This window comes from Prunus mume, linkage group LG8 (genome assembly GCF_029339155.1).
Source record: "Prunus mume cultivar Tortuosa linkage group LG8, ASM2933915v1, whole genome shotgun sequence".
In the NCBI taxonomy this organism is placed as follows: Eukaryota; Viridiplantae; Streptophyta; class Magnoliopsida; order Rosales; family Rosaceae; genus Prunus; species Prunus mume.
The window spans coordinates 17,341,007-17,359,142 of record NC_142705.1 but is presented as its reverse complement, the minus strand read 5'-3'; the positions used below and the strand labels follow the sequence as shown (position 1 = coordinate 17,359,142).

The 18,136-nt window shown below is 34.8% G+C and overlaps 1 protein-coding gene and 1 long non-coding RNA gene across 2 annotated transcripts; both read right to left on the bottom strand.

Moving 5' to 3' along the window:
• Positions 1-886: 886 nt before the first annotated feature.
• LOC103339213 (disease resistance protein At4g27190-like) lies at positions 887-7,185 on the bottom strand. The gene is made up of 5 exons (XM_089042183.1): positions 4,373-7,185; positions 2,918-3,688; positions 2,188-2,828; positions 2,025-2,078; positions 887-1,148 (listed from the first exon to the last, which is right to left on the bottom strand). The coding sequence occupies exons 1-4, from the start codon at positions 7,130-7,132 to the stop codon at positions 2,039-2,041; spliced, it is 4,212 nt and encodes a 1,403-aa protein (XP_088898309.1). The 5' UTR covers positions 7,133-7,185; the 3' UTR covers positions 887-1,148; positions 2,025-2,038.
• A 7,299-nt stretch (positions 7,186-14,484) lies between these two features.
• On the bottom strand, positions 14,485-17,004 carry LOC148914886 (uncharacterized). The gene is made up of 2 exons (XR_016122773.1): positions 16,869-17,004; positions 14,485-14,936 (listed from the first exon to the last, which is right to left on the bottom strand). It is a non-coding gene; the product is annotated as an uncharacterized LOC148914886 (long non-coding RNA).
• Positions 17,005-18,136: the final 1,132 nt, after the last annotated feature.

The following is an 18,136-nucleotide window of genomic DNA, read 5'->3' as shown; positions in this document are numbered from 1 at the left end:
CATCTCCTAATATTACTTTATTTTAGCTTAGTTTCCTTGTGGGGATTGGGTGGCTAGGTTTTAGGAGATATTTAAGCTCCTTTTCATAGAAATTTAGTGGACTTCCTTTTGACTTCTTTTTGGCTTTGAGAGCAATTGCTAAGGTTTTGGATTTTCGCTACTTTCAGGTGTTTTCATTCTTATTCATTTGAATGACATTTTCTTGGATTTCAATTATGATTATGTGTAACTAATTCCTTTTGCTAGGGCGAGGCCGTAAGCCTTAGCATGAATATGTAGTTTTATTAATTTGCTTATGAATGGATGCATGTTTGCTTTGAATTATTAATCACTGTGTTTAAAACTATCTATCTATTTTAATGATTGATCACCATTAGGATATGTAGACAAGTAATTTGATGCATCACCCTGGCAATTGAGGAGGGCTTCTTGTGATTAGTAATTGTAAATTCACTTAAGGCGAACATCACACTCTTAAGGGTTGCATGGTTTTTCAAAGGGTTTTCACAAAGCTTAATGAGTCTTGCATGTTTATATTTGATCTGAACATCACAGACGGATTGCATGTTAGATATACGTTTTCGCTTGAACATCACAAGGAAAATATGCATTAGGAAAACCTAACCTTCAAAGCATATATGTGGAAATTCATAAGTAATTGATAGAATTGCATAGGATTGCGACGGTGTTGGCTAAACCCTAGTTTTCTCTAAATTGTTAGTCTTTAAAAAGAAATCGTTTTTCTTCTTTGCTGTTATTATTTCCCAACTTTCAGATTTCTTTTACTGTTAGTTTAATCTTTTCAAATTCATAAACTTCAAATCTTTGATAAAATATATTTTAGTTATTAATTAAGAGTTAGTTTAATTACAAATTAGTCAAACAATTTTTGAGGACAACGACCTTGCATGAGCATTTATACTACAATTACCTTGTATTCTTGCAACATACAAATGAAATCCAGTACATGAATTATAATACACTTTAACACTTGGAATTGAAATGGGATTGTTTCTCAAGAATTGATGAGGTTAGAGATGTGGAGTTGCAACTTGCTATTCCAAACTTCAAGAACTCACTCTGTAGAGTCTGTATGCACATCCTCAAAAATTTCTTCAGAACAGAACTCAAACCTCCTCATGAATGTGCTGAAAAGAGGTAAACAATATTAAACTAGAAAAATAATGAAAGTGTTCATCCAATGCACTAAATGTGAGAATCGTCAACTTGGGACTTAAAACGAGCCTCGGAGTGTTTTTGATAATCATCAACATTCAGAAATCTCTAGACTAATCTACAAAATTCAAATTTCAAAAGGCTCTAAAAACTCTGCCTAGGCATTTTTTTATATACAAATTTATAAATAAACCCAATCCTAGACATGTATTTATAAAAAAACCCAAGCACTATTTAAACATAGAAACACACCCAAAATCAACCCCAAAGTCAACTTTTTGGGTGTGTTTATAAATGGGGTTTGAGTGTGTGTAATGATGGGTTTTGGGTGTGTTTATATGTTTAAATAGTGCTTAGGTATTTTTATAATTTCAACCCCCATTTTGAGTGTTTTAGTGAAACTCCCTTTTTTTTTTACTGAAGAAACTGTAGAGCTTCATATTTTGAGATACTTGGAGTTGGGTTCTTGACATTCACTCTAAATTTTAACTTAGAATCTCATTTAGGGAGGAGCCCATTGGAGATGTTCTAACGAGATAACACATCAGAATTAGGTTTTTTTTGTTGTTTTCGTCTACTATATCGCAATGATAGAACACTTGAATTTTAAAAAAAAACCTCAAACACACATGAAATACATTGTAAATTCTTGTCAAATCGAACCTTAAACAATCTTCACACGTAATTTTTTTTTTTTTTTGTTTTTTTTGTTTATATCATTAGAATCTAATTTGATCATGCTAACTCAATTGAATTCTTTCCTTAATATGACATAATATGGCATATTGTTTTTAGTAATAAGATTTACTTAATATAGAAGTTGGAGATGGCAACATATATATACTCACCTCTGCACTCTGTGTTAACACCATATCTCTACTATCTCATTAGAATTCGGTCTCCTATTCAAAAGAAAAGAATGTGTATCATTGAGATGCAATCAGGTTTGAAAAAGAAACACTTTAATTGTTATATTAGTGACTAAACACCAGTGAGCATTCAGGAGCATACCTTTTTTCGTGAATGTTCCCTATAGTGCTATTGAGGTCCCCCATCCACTCAGACTTTCCCAACTCTGTGTACACTTGAATTACAGAATGTGTGTTGACAACCTTAGAAGCAAATGTTCTTAAATCTGGACAATTTATAACCCTCAATTCCATCAAAGATGGCAACTTCAAAGTATAAGCTTCAGTCGAAAAACAGATAAGGTTTGGTAGATCTTCAAGCATCATGGAATTCAGTCGAGGAAATGTAATTTCCTGATCAGCACATTCAGTGTCTGCTTCTGCAATAACGTGTTCAATCTTCTCACAATTCCCAACTTCTAAGTCCTTTAAACTGACAAGGAGCTTGGCCACAGTTGACATGAACAAATATCGCAAACTGCCACAGTCGGATACACTTAAGAATGTCAAGTTTCCGAAGCCTGTGATATGATGTGAACCGCCCGTTTCCCATACGTGCATTAGACTTGGCAATTCGTATAACGACAAGTAACACAACTTATTGAATGCTTGAACATTGTGGCTTTCCACAGCCTTTGGTCCCTTGAGTTGGAAAACAACTTCCAATGACTCACAAGATAGTATAAAAAGATGTTCTAGATTATCGTAATCATTTGAGTCTTGATCAAGATTTGTTGGTGCAACCTAGAAAATCAAACATGAATTGAGCAATTGTATATAATTTATATAATTTCAATATGGCAATGTCATTTTCATTCTCAATTGTAGCTTACCTCTTGATTGACTGGACGTGGCAATATTTGAACAATATTTCTTCTTGAAGTAGGTTTGGTCATTGGGCCACATGAATAAGGTGTACATCCACATGATGAAATACCTTCGTCTTCGTGATGAGTTGTTGAATCTTTCTCCAACTTTTTTATTTGTGGAATTACTGAAGCCAATGTCTTCAGTTTGTCGCACCTTTTCACATACATAACTTTGGCGACTGACCATAAAGAAGTAGAAGCATCAGGACAAAGACTCTCAAGACTCGGAAGCCCCACCAGATCAAAACTATTTAGTTTGGGAAACAAAGTCATGCTCGTCTGATCCTCTTTTTCATTTTCATCAGCGGATCTGACTATAGTTTCCATTTTTTTGCAGTCCGCTATGTCGAGCTCTTCAAGATTCACAAGTAGCCTGGCAATTGAATGTGGGAACACATATTGGAGATCACGACCATAATCTATTCTTAAACATCTTAAGTTTTGGAAGCCCTGGAATCCACGCGGAATGTTCTTCCAAAGGTGTTGACATGGAGAAGCCCATATGAACAAATTTTGTAAATGAGAAAATGCTGGAACTGCCTGCCCATCCCTAACCATATGGCCTTTCAGATCAAGTAACACATCTACATTGGCCCGTAGTAGTTTCACTTCTTCTAGATTTTGTAACCATAAAATGCACTTTGATGGAAATACCACTCTTTCAAAGCTTCTAGAAGATTGATGCTCATCATATGAAGTTCCTACCACATTTTGATCCTTAGGCCCATCCGTTACCTGAAAAGATTCATTAATTAATAAATATTTAAAGAAACATTTTGTATATTCAAAAATGAAATTAATAACAAGCTCAATTATTATTATTTAAATTACTTCAATATGACTTCATATTAAAATATTAATAAAACCAAGTTTTAATCGGAGGACAAGTCAGTTTCTAGATTCTTTATGCTGATGCTGTTCAGACAAAACCTCTCCTCTGCTTTGCTGAATAATAATCACGTGGCAAGAATTTTTCAGTAAATAATTTGGAGCGTGGCAATTAAGACCGGTAGTTTATAGCTTTGATTTCTCGAATACAAGCAATTCAGGTAAGGCAGCCCACGTGCAAACAAAAATATATGTGAACTTAAATTTCTTTGCTTCTTTAGATAGTTTGAGATTTCTAAATATATTATGTAATGAGACCATTAACAAAAATGAGTCCAAAATTTTTACAAATAAATATATGAAATGGATATATGATGATTTTCTTTGTGGTCTGCACATGCTCAATTATTTATTTATTTATTTATTTTAAAGGCAAGTGAACTAAATTCCTCATTTATCAGAATGAGAATATTTTCAGTTTTTAGGAAGAAAATGAGTAAATAATAGTCAAACTAAATTCAGACCTCATGGCAAGTAAACCAAAAAAAAATAAAAAATTTGAGGCACAAACAATTAACAAAACAATTATACCTCATTGTTGGAGTATAGCTTGTTGGCTTCGTAGAAACCAACGAATTCATCAGATAGATATTCGAGTGTCAACTTTGTTAATTTAGGGAAAACTATGACGTCCGATGCCGTCTCATGTTCCCTCCACTCCTTTGAGACGATTTCTTTCATTTGGGGACACATGACAACATTTAAGCTTTGGAGTTGAACCAAGTTGCTTGCTACTGATAGAGAAAATACATATTTTAAAACAGGGCAATCATATAATTCAAGAGATCTTAAGTTGATAAAAGATCTCTGTGGAAGTTGGTCGTGGCATATTGCTTTTAGCTTGGGCATCCTCGTGAGTTGGATTGATCGGATGAGAGGGAAGGCTGTTTGTTGAGTCCAACTTGCTCCATTTACAAGGTATTCTATCTCAGGGCAATCCCAAATTCTTAAAACTTTTAAGTTTTGCAATCCCTCTTGGTCTAATTCATTGAGGACATACTTTAAATTCTTAATCTTGTCCAAGATTAAATCTTCACATTTCTTAAATAAGAGTCGAACAACTTGAATCCCCATGAATTCCGTTGCATCACTTTCAACAATATCCAACTCATTTTCGAATGCATAACAATCATGACTTGTTGATCGAACTCTAACCGACGATCGTCCAAGTGAGTTGGATATGTGGAATCTTATTGTTGTCTGGATTGTCAAGTACAAGTCTTTTGGAAAGAAGTTGAAATCAGGTATCTCTATGACTAAAACCTTCAAATGATTAGACAATAAAGACATCACCTCAACAAGGCTTGCCATCCTCTTATCTTCGCTTTCTGCTGCTGATTGTTCCCATTTGTGAAAACTATTTTTCATGTACAACTCTTCAAGACTAGATAAGCTCGATAAGAGACCATGTGGAATCTTCTCAAGACGATCACAACCCGTGATATCTAACAACCTTAAATGTTTAAGAAGTCCAATTTCTCTCGGCAACTCTAAGATACTAGAGCATTTACGAAAGCTGAGGATCTCTAAATTTTCCAATCTTCCAATAACATCAGATATATCTGTTAAATAACGACAACCATTTAGGGACAAGGTTCGAAGGCTCTTCAATAGTCCTAGTGAACTTGACAATGTTGATATCCCACCCACGTTTACCAATGCTAAAACCTTCAGCTCTTTCATCCCTTTACATATGATGTCCATGCTATTTTCCGAATAACGTTCGCCTTCTAAGTGTAGAAGCTCAAGTTTTGGACACTCCAGGCCAACTGGGATCTCATCAATATTAATTGGTATCAGTGAGATTGTTGTGTAATGGTCGTATATCTTTGGCCACCCTGTTTTTTCAGCATCACATCTTATTAGAAATCTATGTGGATCTCTTGAGGCAATTTGTATGGCAACATCACGAACTATGTCATGCATCTTGGTATGCTCTCCCCATTTGCCATCTAGCAACAAAAACCTTCTTTGAAGTTTGTCAACCAAAGAATGCACTCTATTTCTTGCTTCTTCCACCGAATCCGTGTTACTAAAATACCCTCGACCCCACCCATATCTAACCAAATACTCAATTGGAATATCATAATCTTCAGGAAATAAACAACAAAGCAAAAGACATGATTTCTCTTCATCACTCTCCAATCTATCATAACTCCATTGTATGCTTGAATAAACTTTGTCATTCATCGAAGAGATGCTTCCAAGGGCTGAACTTTGTAGCTGTTTGAGCGCATCATCCCATACATGCCTCCTCTTATTTTCTAGTGCTTTCGCAACAGTTAAAATTGCAATAGGTAAACCTGCACACTCATTCGTGACTCGTTTTGCCAAATCAGGATAGTCCAAGGGTTTACCTATGATTTCACGGAAGAGTTCCCATGATTCCTCTGGTGTTAAAACTGGGATTGTAAAAATTTCTTGACTTCCCATTGCATTGCACACTTCCAAGTTTCGCGAGGTCAATAGAACTTTGCACCCTTTATGAGGTCCATAAGGAAGTCCAATAGCCTCAAAATCGAGCTCTGTCCACACATCATCTAATACAATCAGGATCCTTTTTATTTCCATGAGTCTTCCGTAGAGCTGTAGTGCTCTTCCAGTTTCGCTATCCTCCCCGTCATATGTAAATCGCAGCTGGTCTGCAATTTCTGATTGAATCTTCCGAATGCTTGGGCTTTGGGACACAACTGCCATCACAATATTATCGAATGCTTTCAATCCTTCCAGCCTTTTGATGATTTCTTTCACCATTGTGGTTTTACCCACACCCCCCATACCACAAATCCCAATCATTCTAACGTCTTCATTCTTCAAAACCTCTATCACGCTATTCACACATGTCATTCTGGATTTAAAATCCTTAAAACCTTCTTTGAATGTTGACCATATCATCGGTGGAGGTGCAGGATGGGCAACTTTATTATTGAATGTTCTTTGTTTTTGGAGATGACGAACATCTTGTGTAATCTTAGTGGCTTTCCTACTTATGTTCCACCGGTACAAGCATCGCCTTTTCATGCTGACTTCTTCCTCAAAATGCAACACTTTCTGAATTAACTTGTCAACACTTGTTAGCCAACTTTGAACATCAGAGTTGATAACTTCACCATTCCTTTTGGCAGCGTTAACCAATTCTTGCACCCCATCTTTCATCTCAAAAAGCTGTTTAAGTTCATCCTTTAGATCTTTCATGTTGGTATCATAGTAAATCAAATAGCCAAATTCTCTGCCTATTGGTGTCACCAAGGACTCTGCAATTTTGGACGCAATTGAAATAACAATCTCCATTTCCTTGTGAGATCAAAGACACGTGGATGAAATGCTTATCTCTGTATCTTGTCTCCCAATCTGTACAAAGTCCAATGAAAAATAGATCAATATAAAAATAGGATTGGCTGTTTTTGGCAAAATTTTATGTTGCATATATTTTATATTTATTTGAACACTTTGTACAATTTTACCATTATCAACGAAATTTTTACTACCTTAAATGTGACATCTCTTGTACTTAAAAAACAACAAAATGAAAGACATATTTTGTACTTAAATTTTTATTGCCTTTCTGAAGATTATGTTTCTTTAAAGGGATTAAGGTTTTGATTATGTGAAAATTAAATACATAGGTTGATTATATTACTTCTATTAAAATTTTATTTTATTTGACTATGCCTTTTTTTATTATTAGCCTCCATTGGAACCAAAAGGAATAAGTTTTATAGGCTAAGTCTTGGCTATATTAAATTAACAAGTTAATTTGTTAATCGTTTTCCTATTCTTACTACGATTTAGCTATATTGAATTTCTAGTTTTATTGGTTTTTAATTTCCTTTGCCAATTAGGTTTTCTTATGAAACCAAGGGATAAGATTGCTAGGCTGCTTTACTCTAGTATAAATACGTTATTACGAGACTCGTGTATTCAATTTTTTATGCATGTAATTCCGGACTTTAGTCTCTACAGTTTCTTTTAGGATATTTTACCTAGGACTCAATTATCTACATTCTAACTTCTATTCTATAGCTTTATCATTTTATTATATGTATTTTGGGACTGGTTGGTTCACTAGACAACAACTTATAGACCCTACCCTGCATCAAATTGGTACCAGAGGCTAGGAAAATCCTTCCTCCACACCATGATTGGTCATGGTAGAGGTTGTAGACAAGGGAACTAAGCCCAACACAGATAGATGACTGAGATGCAACGTATAATGGAAGATATGTCGAGAGTGGTGCAAGCCCTCCAAAGACAGAATTTCACAGATGCCTATATGGAGATTCTGGAATGCAACCATGGTGATGGTGATCGAGGTGGATTGGAAGAGCAGTTGGTTCATGCATTGGGTTTGAATGGTGGAGGAAATAAAATTGAAGTTGCTGATTTTTATGGAAATATGCATGCAGAGATTATTTAGATTCAAAGGCAAGTCTAGAGAATGGAAACCTATGGTAGAAGTGTAAGACATTACATTGTAATAAACCATATTAGAATGGTCTTCTAATCACATAAGCAGTTGCAGTTTAGTATTAATCAAGAAACATAACTCAAGAATATCTGCAATTCTAGTTTAAAGTGCAGTTTAATTAGAAAACTAGAGCTTTGAGGATTCCTAATCCCACATGGATTAAAACATTCTATCCTAGTGCAATCAGGATTTGTTTAAGTGTTCTTCTATGGGCAAAATACTTAAGCAATGCATATATTTATATAGAGGTCCCTTCCGTATCAGTCAAGACACACTCATATTGTTATCCCACCCCCATCTAGAGAAAATTAAAGGGCTGCATAGGAGAAGAATATTTCTACACCTTCACCACAGCCATTTTTTACCAAAGTTAGTGTTAGGTTATTATGAGGAGAAGCATTGAAAATGGAAAATTTTATATTGAATACAGTACCTACTAAACGTGTAAATGCTATCCCTTATGAAGTTTGAGTTAAAAGAAAACCAAGTTTGAATTACCTCAGAGTGTGGGGCTGTAAAGTTGAAGCAAAATCATACAATCCTATGGAAAAGAAGTTGGATTCAAGAACAGCCAGTGGCTATTTTGTTGGCTATCTAAAGAGAACTAAAGGCTACAGATTTTACTGCCCTCAAAATACAACCAGATTTGTAGAAACTCAAAGAGCAGTGCTTATAAAATCTAAAAATGAGGCAACAGAACAAGAGAATTTCAATTTTTATGAAGTTATAATAGAAAATGGAGACACAATGAATTCTAATGCAGATAACAAAATTCAAGTGTTACCTAGCTTTGACTTGAGTAGCACGCAATCTGTACAGGAATATGAAATAGTTGGAGATCCAATGATACTTGACCAAGAAACTCAAGAACAGCAAGTTCTGCCACTAGAAAAAACAAATGAAAATCAACCAGCCGAACAAAACCATGAACAAATGGACAAAGAGTTGGGAAGATCACAAAGACCAAGGAAAAGAGCACTACCTGATGACTACTATGTATATTTACAAGAATCTGAGCATGATGTGCATGAAATTGAAGATCCCATGAACTATATGCAAGCAATGTCCAATGAGAAAAGTGAAAATTGGTGGGGAGCTATGAAATCATAATTAACTCTATAGAGAAAGATGGTGTGTGGGAACTAGTGAACCTGCCACAAAATTGCAAACCTATAGCCTGCAAATGGGTTTTCAAAACCAAGAGAAACCCTAACGGACAAATTGATGGATATAAGGCAAGACTAGTTGCCAAAGGATCCACACGACAAGAAGGGATAGATTACAATGAAATCTATTCACCAATTTCAACTAAAGACTCATTTAGAGTAATCATGGCAATGGTAGCACATTTCGATTTACACTTACATTGAATAGATGTAAAGACTGCATTCTTGAATGGAAATCTACAAGAGGGAATATATATGAAACAACCTGAAGGTTTCATTCAAGAGAAGGGAGAAAATCTAGTATGTAAACTGTGTAAATCGATTGATGGTCTTAAGCAAGTTCTAGATAGTGGTATATCAAATTTGACAAATTTGTTAATCAATATGGTTTTTACAGAAAATTCATTGGATGAATGCAATTACATGAAGAAGAGTGGGAGAAATTTCATCATATTGGTATTGTATGTGGATGACATCTTATTGGCATGCACAGATTTATCAATGTTACATAACTATAAAGAATTCCTGTCTAAACATTTTGAAATGACAAATCTTGGTGAAGCATCTTATGTTTTGGGAATTGAAATTAGCAGGAATCGAGCGAAATGGGTTCTTGGATTATCACAGAAGAATTATATAGAAAAGGTACTGCAGAGATTCAATATGCAAGGATGTGGTGGAACTGATATGCCTATTTCAAAAGTAGACAATTTGAGCAAGGACTGAATAAGGGAAAATTTAGACGAATGACAAACCTTATGCCTCCTTAGTAGGCAGTCTTATGTATGCACTAGTCTGCACTAGACTTGACATAGCCTTTCCTATTAGAGTGGAAGGTAGATTTCAATCTAATCCTGGACAAGATCATAGGATTGCAGGCAAGAAAATGTTGAGATATTTACAGAGAACCAAAGATTACAATTTGGTTTTAAGAAGAAGCAATAATTTGAAATTAGAGGGTTTTTGCATGAGTGCTTAGTATATTTTGTTAATATTTTATTTTGGTTATAAGGATGATCTCAAATCAACATCATGGTATGTGTTCATATTTGCATGTGCTGCTGTATCATGGAGAAGTATCAAGCAGCCTCTCACAGTTGCATCTACAATGTTAGCAGAATTCTTCGCCTCTTATGAGGCTATTTCTCAAGCTATGTGGTTAAAGAATTTTATCACTAGATTGAGTGTAGCTAAGTCTTAACATAGACCTATACAACTATGGAATGACAACAGTGTAGCAATTTTGTTTGCAAAAGGGAACAAAAGGACAAATGCTTCCAGAAAAAGATAAGAGATGGGTACACTGGTTTGGAACACATCAATACAACAGATATGACTGCAGATCCTCTTACTAAAGGACTGGTAATTGCAGTTTTTCATATTCATGTTCAAAGTATGGGATTGACAGAAAATATGAGTGGCTGAATTAGTGGGAGTTTCAGTGGGAGTGTTTCTGTTTTAACTAGAGTTTTATCATTTATATTTTGATTAACTAGTAAAGGTTTCGATGGATATTCAAAAAGTTTGAGGATTCATAAAGTGGAATTTTGTTCAGTTATTTTACTGCTTACGTTTGATACTTGAATATACATATAAGGCAGTAAAGCCAGCAATTGATGTAGCTGCGATGGTACAGTATATTCATGGCATTTGTTCAATTTTAACTAGACATTAGCAGTCATTTAGGGGACTATGAATGAGCATGACATATCTATTAGCACAGACAGGTTAGTCATGAACATTCAACAGTTTTAATCTTGATCAAAGCCTTATGTGGTTTTGAAGAATCTCAAATGTAATTATAGGAACTTTGAATTAATAGATGTTCAAGTAGTTTCAATAATTCTTTGTTGTTCTTGATTGACAGTGGCTTAGTAGGGATTTTGCTCAGTTATGCCTTAAAGTGTGTAATGCAATTAACTGTTGTGATTATTTGACCAAGTAGGAGACTGTAAGACATTACATTGTCTTAAACCATATTGGAATTGTCTTCTAATCACATAAGGAGTTGCAGTTTAGTATTCATCAAGAAACAGAACTCGAGCATATCTGCAATTCTAGTTTAAAGTGCAGTTTAATTAGAAAACTAGGGCTTTGAGGATTCCTAGTCCTACATGGATTAAAACATTCTATCATAGTGCAATCAGGATTTGTTTAAGTGTTCTTTGATAGGCCAAATACTTAAGCAATGCATACATATAGAGAGAGGTCTCTTCCCTAGCAATCAAGACACACTCATATTGATATCTCACCTCATCTAGAGAGAGCTAAAGGACTGCATAGGAAAAGAAGATTACTATACCTTCACCACAACCATGTCTGACCAAGGTTACTGTTTAAGTTCAAAGACAATAAAGAATTTACAAGAAGATCATAAGGTGTAGAGCAACATGCTTGAAAAGGGAAGTAGAATATCAACACATGTAAAAGCAATGTTACGAAAGAAGTTTTTAATGGCTGATTACACTATGGAGTTATATGAAAGGTTTCATAGCTTAAAACAACGAGATACGTTCGTTGAAGAATGTAAATCAGAGTTTGGTAATCTCTCAATTCGAGTTGGTTTGAAAGATAGTAATCAAAAGAGGACACATGTCATTATCGTTCAGGTTTGAATAAGACCATTAGCGATGACATGGGGGCGGGTGTGTTCCGTTTGTTCAACCTAGAAGATGCTCGACAACATGTATTAATGGAAGAAAAAAAGGTATCATGTTGTGGCAATAGGCAATAATATGGGTTGGCAAAGAATACAACTGCTCTTCATAGTGTCCAAAGTGATCACAAAACCAATCCAAGTACCAAAATAAGGTGTAGGAAGTTGGTGGGTACTAATAAGAGTGAAAAAGGGGAGAAAATAGCACAATTTTATCCTCAAAACAACGCTGGTGTCAAAAATTTCAAGGCTGAGAGTACTTCAGAAGTTTGATATTTCAATTGTGGAGAGGCAAGGCATTTATCTTACACTTGCCTACAAAGAAGAGTAAACTTGGCAGAGGTTAAAGATGATAAGTTCAGTTTTTAAAAACCACTTATGATGTTTAAGGCAATGAAGAGGAAGTTAGTAATCTTTTGCCGGTTGGAGGTGAATCTTTGATGGTAAGGCGGGTGATGACAACTCCAAAAATTGAGGGTCTTTAGCGTCCACATCATATATATTCTGAACCGCCTTTGTGGTAGAAATGTGTGCAACGTGATTCTTGATGGAGGAAGTAGTGAAAATGTTATCTCGAAGGAGGCAATAAAAAAACTAAAGTTACAATTGAGAAGCATCCTAACCCTTACAAGGTTGCATGATTTCGAAAAGGAAACAAGATACCAGTCACTTCAATACTGTTAAGGATGAAGATTAGTGTGATGTTGTCCCATGGATGCATGTCATATCCTATTAGGAAGACCATGGTTGTTTGACAAAGAGATGATGCATTCTACTAAAGCTAACACTTATTCGTTATATAAGGATGGGAGAAAGTGTACTTTGCAGCTGGGTCAAGGAGGATTATGCAATGCTCCCAAAGATGCCAAGGTTAATGGTCATTTGAGAGCCCATTAGTTGGTATTTGAGAGCAAGGAGGTGAGACCTATGTTTGACTATCTCCTAAATTTAGATAACCCTCCTATGTTTGACTGTTGTTTGGAAGAAGATTGAGAAGTTTGTTTGAGAGTTGGGAAAGCTTTCGACAAGGTATTTGGTGAGACTAAACAAGTTGAATTTAGTGTTATCTTTAAGGCAAGGGACCAAAGGGGAAGTTGGATTTGAACTTTTGAAGCAACACAATCAACACACGTTCGAAGGAAAACTGATTCAAGAAATTCGTGAGGAATTGTTGGAGGTGAGATGAATTCCTTAGAAGGAGATACTTCTGAGTATGTTGATTTTCTTGGTGTTGATTCTTTTAATTTATAGATTGCTAAGAACTTCGTTGACTTTCTCAACCCTTTGGATTTTTGGATTGAAATGTTTTTGGGTTGAGAGATTGGTTGCAGAAGATAACTGGTACTGTTCTAGGAAGGATCTAATATTCTAAATATCTATCTATTTGGAATGGGAAGGTTCAATGTCACGGCCAAAGTTCTATGGACAACTTATCTAAGCGGAGGTTATCTTTGGGCATTTTTCACCAAAATATTGGAATTCGAAGACAAATTCTTCCCAACTTAGTCGAGTTGATGAAAGAGCATCTTTTAGACTTTCCTAATCTAAGTGGGCTCACCATCCAATAAGGCTAAGTTTTAGCTATATCAAATTAATAAGTTACTTTGTTAATCATTTTCCTATTCTTAGTAGGATTTGGTTTAATTTCCTTTGTCAATTAGATTTTCTTAATAAACCATGGATAGGAATGCTAGGCTGCTTTACTCGTGTAAATAGGCTATTTAGAGACTCTTGTATTTAAATTTTTATGAATATAATTCCAAACTTTAGTCTATAGAGTTGCTTTTGGGATTTTTGACCTCTAGAACTCAATTATCTTCGTTCCAACTTCTATTATATAGCTTTATCCTTCTATGCTCTATATTTTGGGACTGTTTGGGATGCTGGACAACAACTTGTTGCTGCTTCGCTGCATCAGAAGTGATTATTTGACATGATGTTGATTGGTGTATCTTTTCATGAATTTTTTTTGAGTGTGTGTAAAACAACGTTGCTTGACTGGCACATTACATAATCTATTCTCTGAGCGGTGGTTTGATCATCCCTCACCCTTTTAATTCTTTTCCTAGATGAATTAGTGGTAGAGTCAATGACTAAACCAATTAAGGTTGAATTATATGAGAATGATAAATCTTTACTTATTTATGGTATTTTTGTAAGATTTTGGAGTTATTTTATAAGAGAAATTTATTATGATCCATAATTTATGCCCTTTTAATTTATCTTTTATTTATCACACACTTGGCTATAGATTTATACTCTAGTCTACCCCAGATTCAGGAGAAATTATAGAATGATACGGTATCACCACATCAGATAGTGATACTTCTACTCCAAAACTGCCACTTGTCACTTTTTAAAGAAAACTACATTTTTTTATACAGCTGGACTTTCACATCCAATTTTACCCTTTACAATAAAATTAATAAAAGAAAAACCACAAAGAAGAAAATTGCACCAGACTCCCACCCGACTGAAATTACCAGTTCCTGTTCACCGCCTCCTCTCTCTGAGTTTCTAATCCTCCTTCCATCTCTCTCTACTGTACCAGCAACTACTTTATCTTACATTTGTTGTTTATTTCCGCATTGAAATTTTGCCTATTTATTCATCTCCCTCAAAATGAAAAGAATTAAAAATTGAAAAACTAGAATATTGTACGCCAACCACCGCACTCAGCTTTGCCTCCCCTGGCGATCGCCCCTGCTCTCTCAGTTTCTCTCTCTCATTTAGAAGAATGAGATATGCTTATTCCAATTGATCCCAAGTCAGCTTTTGGGCAAGTCATATTCAATTGAATAAGATCTGCATATTCAATTAAAAAGTCTCAAGTTTTCTCATATGTTATCGAGAGAGGAGAGAGAGATGTAGGGAAGAAGAGAGAGAGAGTGAAAGAGTAGGGTTCGGCGGCGGAGGGAGATAGTTTGGGTAACTTGTTCTCTCTCCTCTTTTTTTTTTCTTTTTGCTTTTTGTAGATTTTATTTGAAAGGGTAAAAGTATAATTTCATGTCCAACTGTAATTAGTTTTAACTTTTAAAAATAAAAATAGACAAGTGTTAGATTTTGAATGGTAGTATCACCAGCTGATGTGGTGATCCCGTACCATTCTATAATTTCTCCAGATTCAGAGCGTGACACATTAATTAATGAATTTATCATATAAAAGATTCATTTATCTTTTTATTTTATTTTATTTTATTTTATTTTTTGAAGACAACGACATAACATTTTCAAGTCAAAGAAGAACAATCCAAAAAAAAAAAAATCAGGTTGTTGTTAATTAACTAGGGTTAATTATCAAACTTCATTAAATTATTTAATTATACATGGATTCAATTATTATTAAATTATTAAATTATGTATCCTTAAATTCCTTCACACGTGGCATTTTAGTCATTTTATTGTTAAATTATTTATTTTTGCCTAGTATATGGTTTATCTTTTAGGGGTAATATAGACTTTCGTCGGGCAATAGTGAAAGCCGTGGTTTATTTTTGCCCAGTTCAAATTAGCTGAGGATCACCTTAAGAGCAACTCCACCCATTTGCCCTTAGCCATGACAAGGGGAGCTAGGGCAGCTACTATTCACGTGAATAGTAGTTGCCCTTGCAAAATCCGAATTTTGTGTTTCACCCGTTGCCCTTGCTAAGGGCATTATTCATTTTTTGTTTTATTCACAATTTTTTTTACCTCAATAATTAATTTGGATAATATTTTAGGACTAGATTTTAGGGTTCCTACATGTCAATACTATTCATATCTCAAATCGGATAAAATTTTCAATTTCAAATTTCAAATAAATTAAAAAAAATTGGCTGGTATTTATAGAAAAAAATTCATTAATTTTTAGGTATTTTTAAAAAATTTCGAATTTTTTCCAGATTTTATTGCAAAAAAATTGGCTGCCGTTGGATTGGAGGAAAAAATCGGATCGGAGAGCCGGATGACGCCACGTGGCAACAGGGAAAAATAAATCTGGGGTATCTGTAGCAATCAGAGCGGCAATCGGTATCAGAGCGATGACGCAGCCGAGTTTTGGACCTCGGCCGCCCGGCCCGAGTTGGTGGGTCCCACACCCCCGGTCCTGGTCGCTCCGAACACAATTTTTTTTTTTTTCCCCCTAGCCTTGGGCTAGGCTCATGGGTGGAAAAGCCCTAAGCAATCCGTGGAAACTCACACAGAGAACTAAATTTCCTATTTGTAATATTTATAAAAAATTGTCATGAAAAATAATTGATGGAAATTTTTTTGACTAGGCGTTGATGGTTGTGAAGGGTATACTTTGTTAGTGTTTTTAAATAGCTCCAAAAATAATAATAATAATAATAATAATCGATGGAAATTATATGATGCAAGGCAAATGAATCTTTTATCAATGTTTGTTTTTTGGTCATCGGAGTTTTGCTGCTAAGGTTTCTTCGGATTGAATCTAATTTTTTTCTTCCAGGTATTGTAAGAGAAAAAATTTGTTTAAAGTATTAATAATTTTTACTAAAAAATTCAAGGGTATTGTTGGAAAACTGAACCCTAATACTACACCTTATTTTAGTTTTTTCACATGAAATTCTTAGGTACGAAGACAATGAAAAATATATATTTCACAATATCGATATACTATTTGCATCTATATACATATATCAAATTATCTAATTTGTGTGTGTGTGCTTTTTTCAATGTATCAGAGGAAAACCAACAACCGTATAGTGCAAAGACAGAAATTTTCCAAGATGTACGTACCTCTAATATCCTTGTAAGTGTAAGTTTCTCCACCAACTGTTATGAGAAATGTAACGTTGAATGAAAAATCACGAGGATGGGGCAATCAAGGAGAAGGCAATACAAAGAACTGAATTATGAGAAATATGAAAGCAATGCATAAGCAGAGAACTCAAATGGAAAAGCCACTATGAGTTTTCATACGCTATAAATAGACAAGGGAAAAGATAACGAACCAGCATTGCTTCAAGAGAAGGTAATTCCAAGCAAACCCGAATTTCCTAGAAGCACCTGATCCAAAGCTTAATAACATACGATGTTTGCTTGTTATATAAATAGAAGCATCTCATCCCCAAAAGCCAAAAAAAAAAAAAAAAATACAAGCCTCTATGCCAAGGCAACGAAAAGTGAGAGCTTGACGCAATGGACAAAGTGAAAAAGAATTGGATGCATTGCTTACAAATATGGACAAGAGGGGAAGACTAAGAAAGCGATGAAACTATGGAATTTGGGGTTATGGAGGAATCCTTGACCTCTTTTAAGTGGGATTTATGGAGGAACCCTTTACAATAAATCCTTAACCCTTTACAACCCTTTCCAGGGGAAAATAATACAAGTTAATTACTTATCTGTGGCAATTTACTGGAGATTATGTTCAAATCCGATACTAGTAATCCCAAATGCTTTGATCATGATTCATGCTGTTACGCTTTCATCATTGGAACAAGTACCTTCTTTGGGACTGCCAAGAAATAAGAAAATATGAAAGATTTCCATTTAGAACCAGCTATAGATATTCATTCTAGAAAGATCCCAAATGGCTCTGCATTATCTGGGTTGGGAAAATTAATAACTTTTCGTCATTACCATTCTTCTAAACTAGAAAGAAAAGAAAAATATGCATTTTCATTGGAGTGTCTGTAGTCTCTTTCATGATGATGGATTTCTCTTGTAACATCCCGACCCAATTTTAATCAATTAATTAATCTTCATAAATTCATTTAATTTAATGAATTGGAAATTTACAATTTTGCCCTCGGAGATAGGGTTATTTTGGTCACTTTTTACTTCAGAAATATTTTGAGGAAAAGAATGGAATTATGACGTAGATCACATCGATCTGAGTCCGGACACATGTAGTGGGCTCAAATCGGAGTAGTAACGAAGAAGTTACGAGCAACAGAAGCCTAGTGGCATAATCGTAAATATTTCAAAATAGGGTTTTAAAAATCTGATTTTTGCTCTCTCTCTCTCTCTCTCTCTCTCTGAGCTCCCATTGTGCAACAACT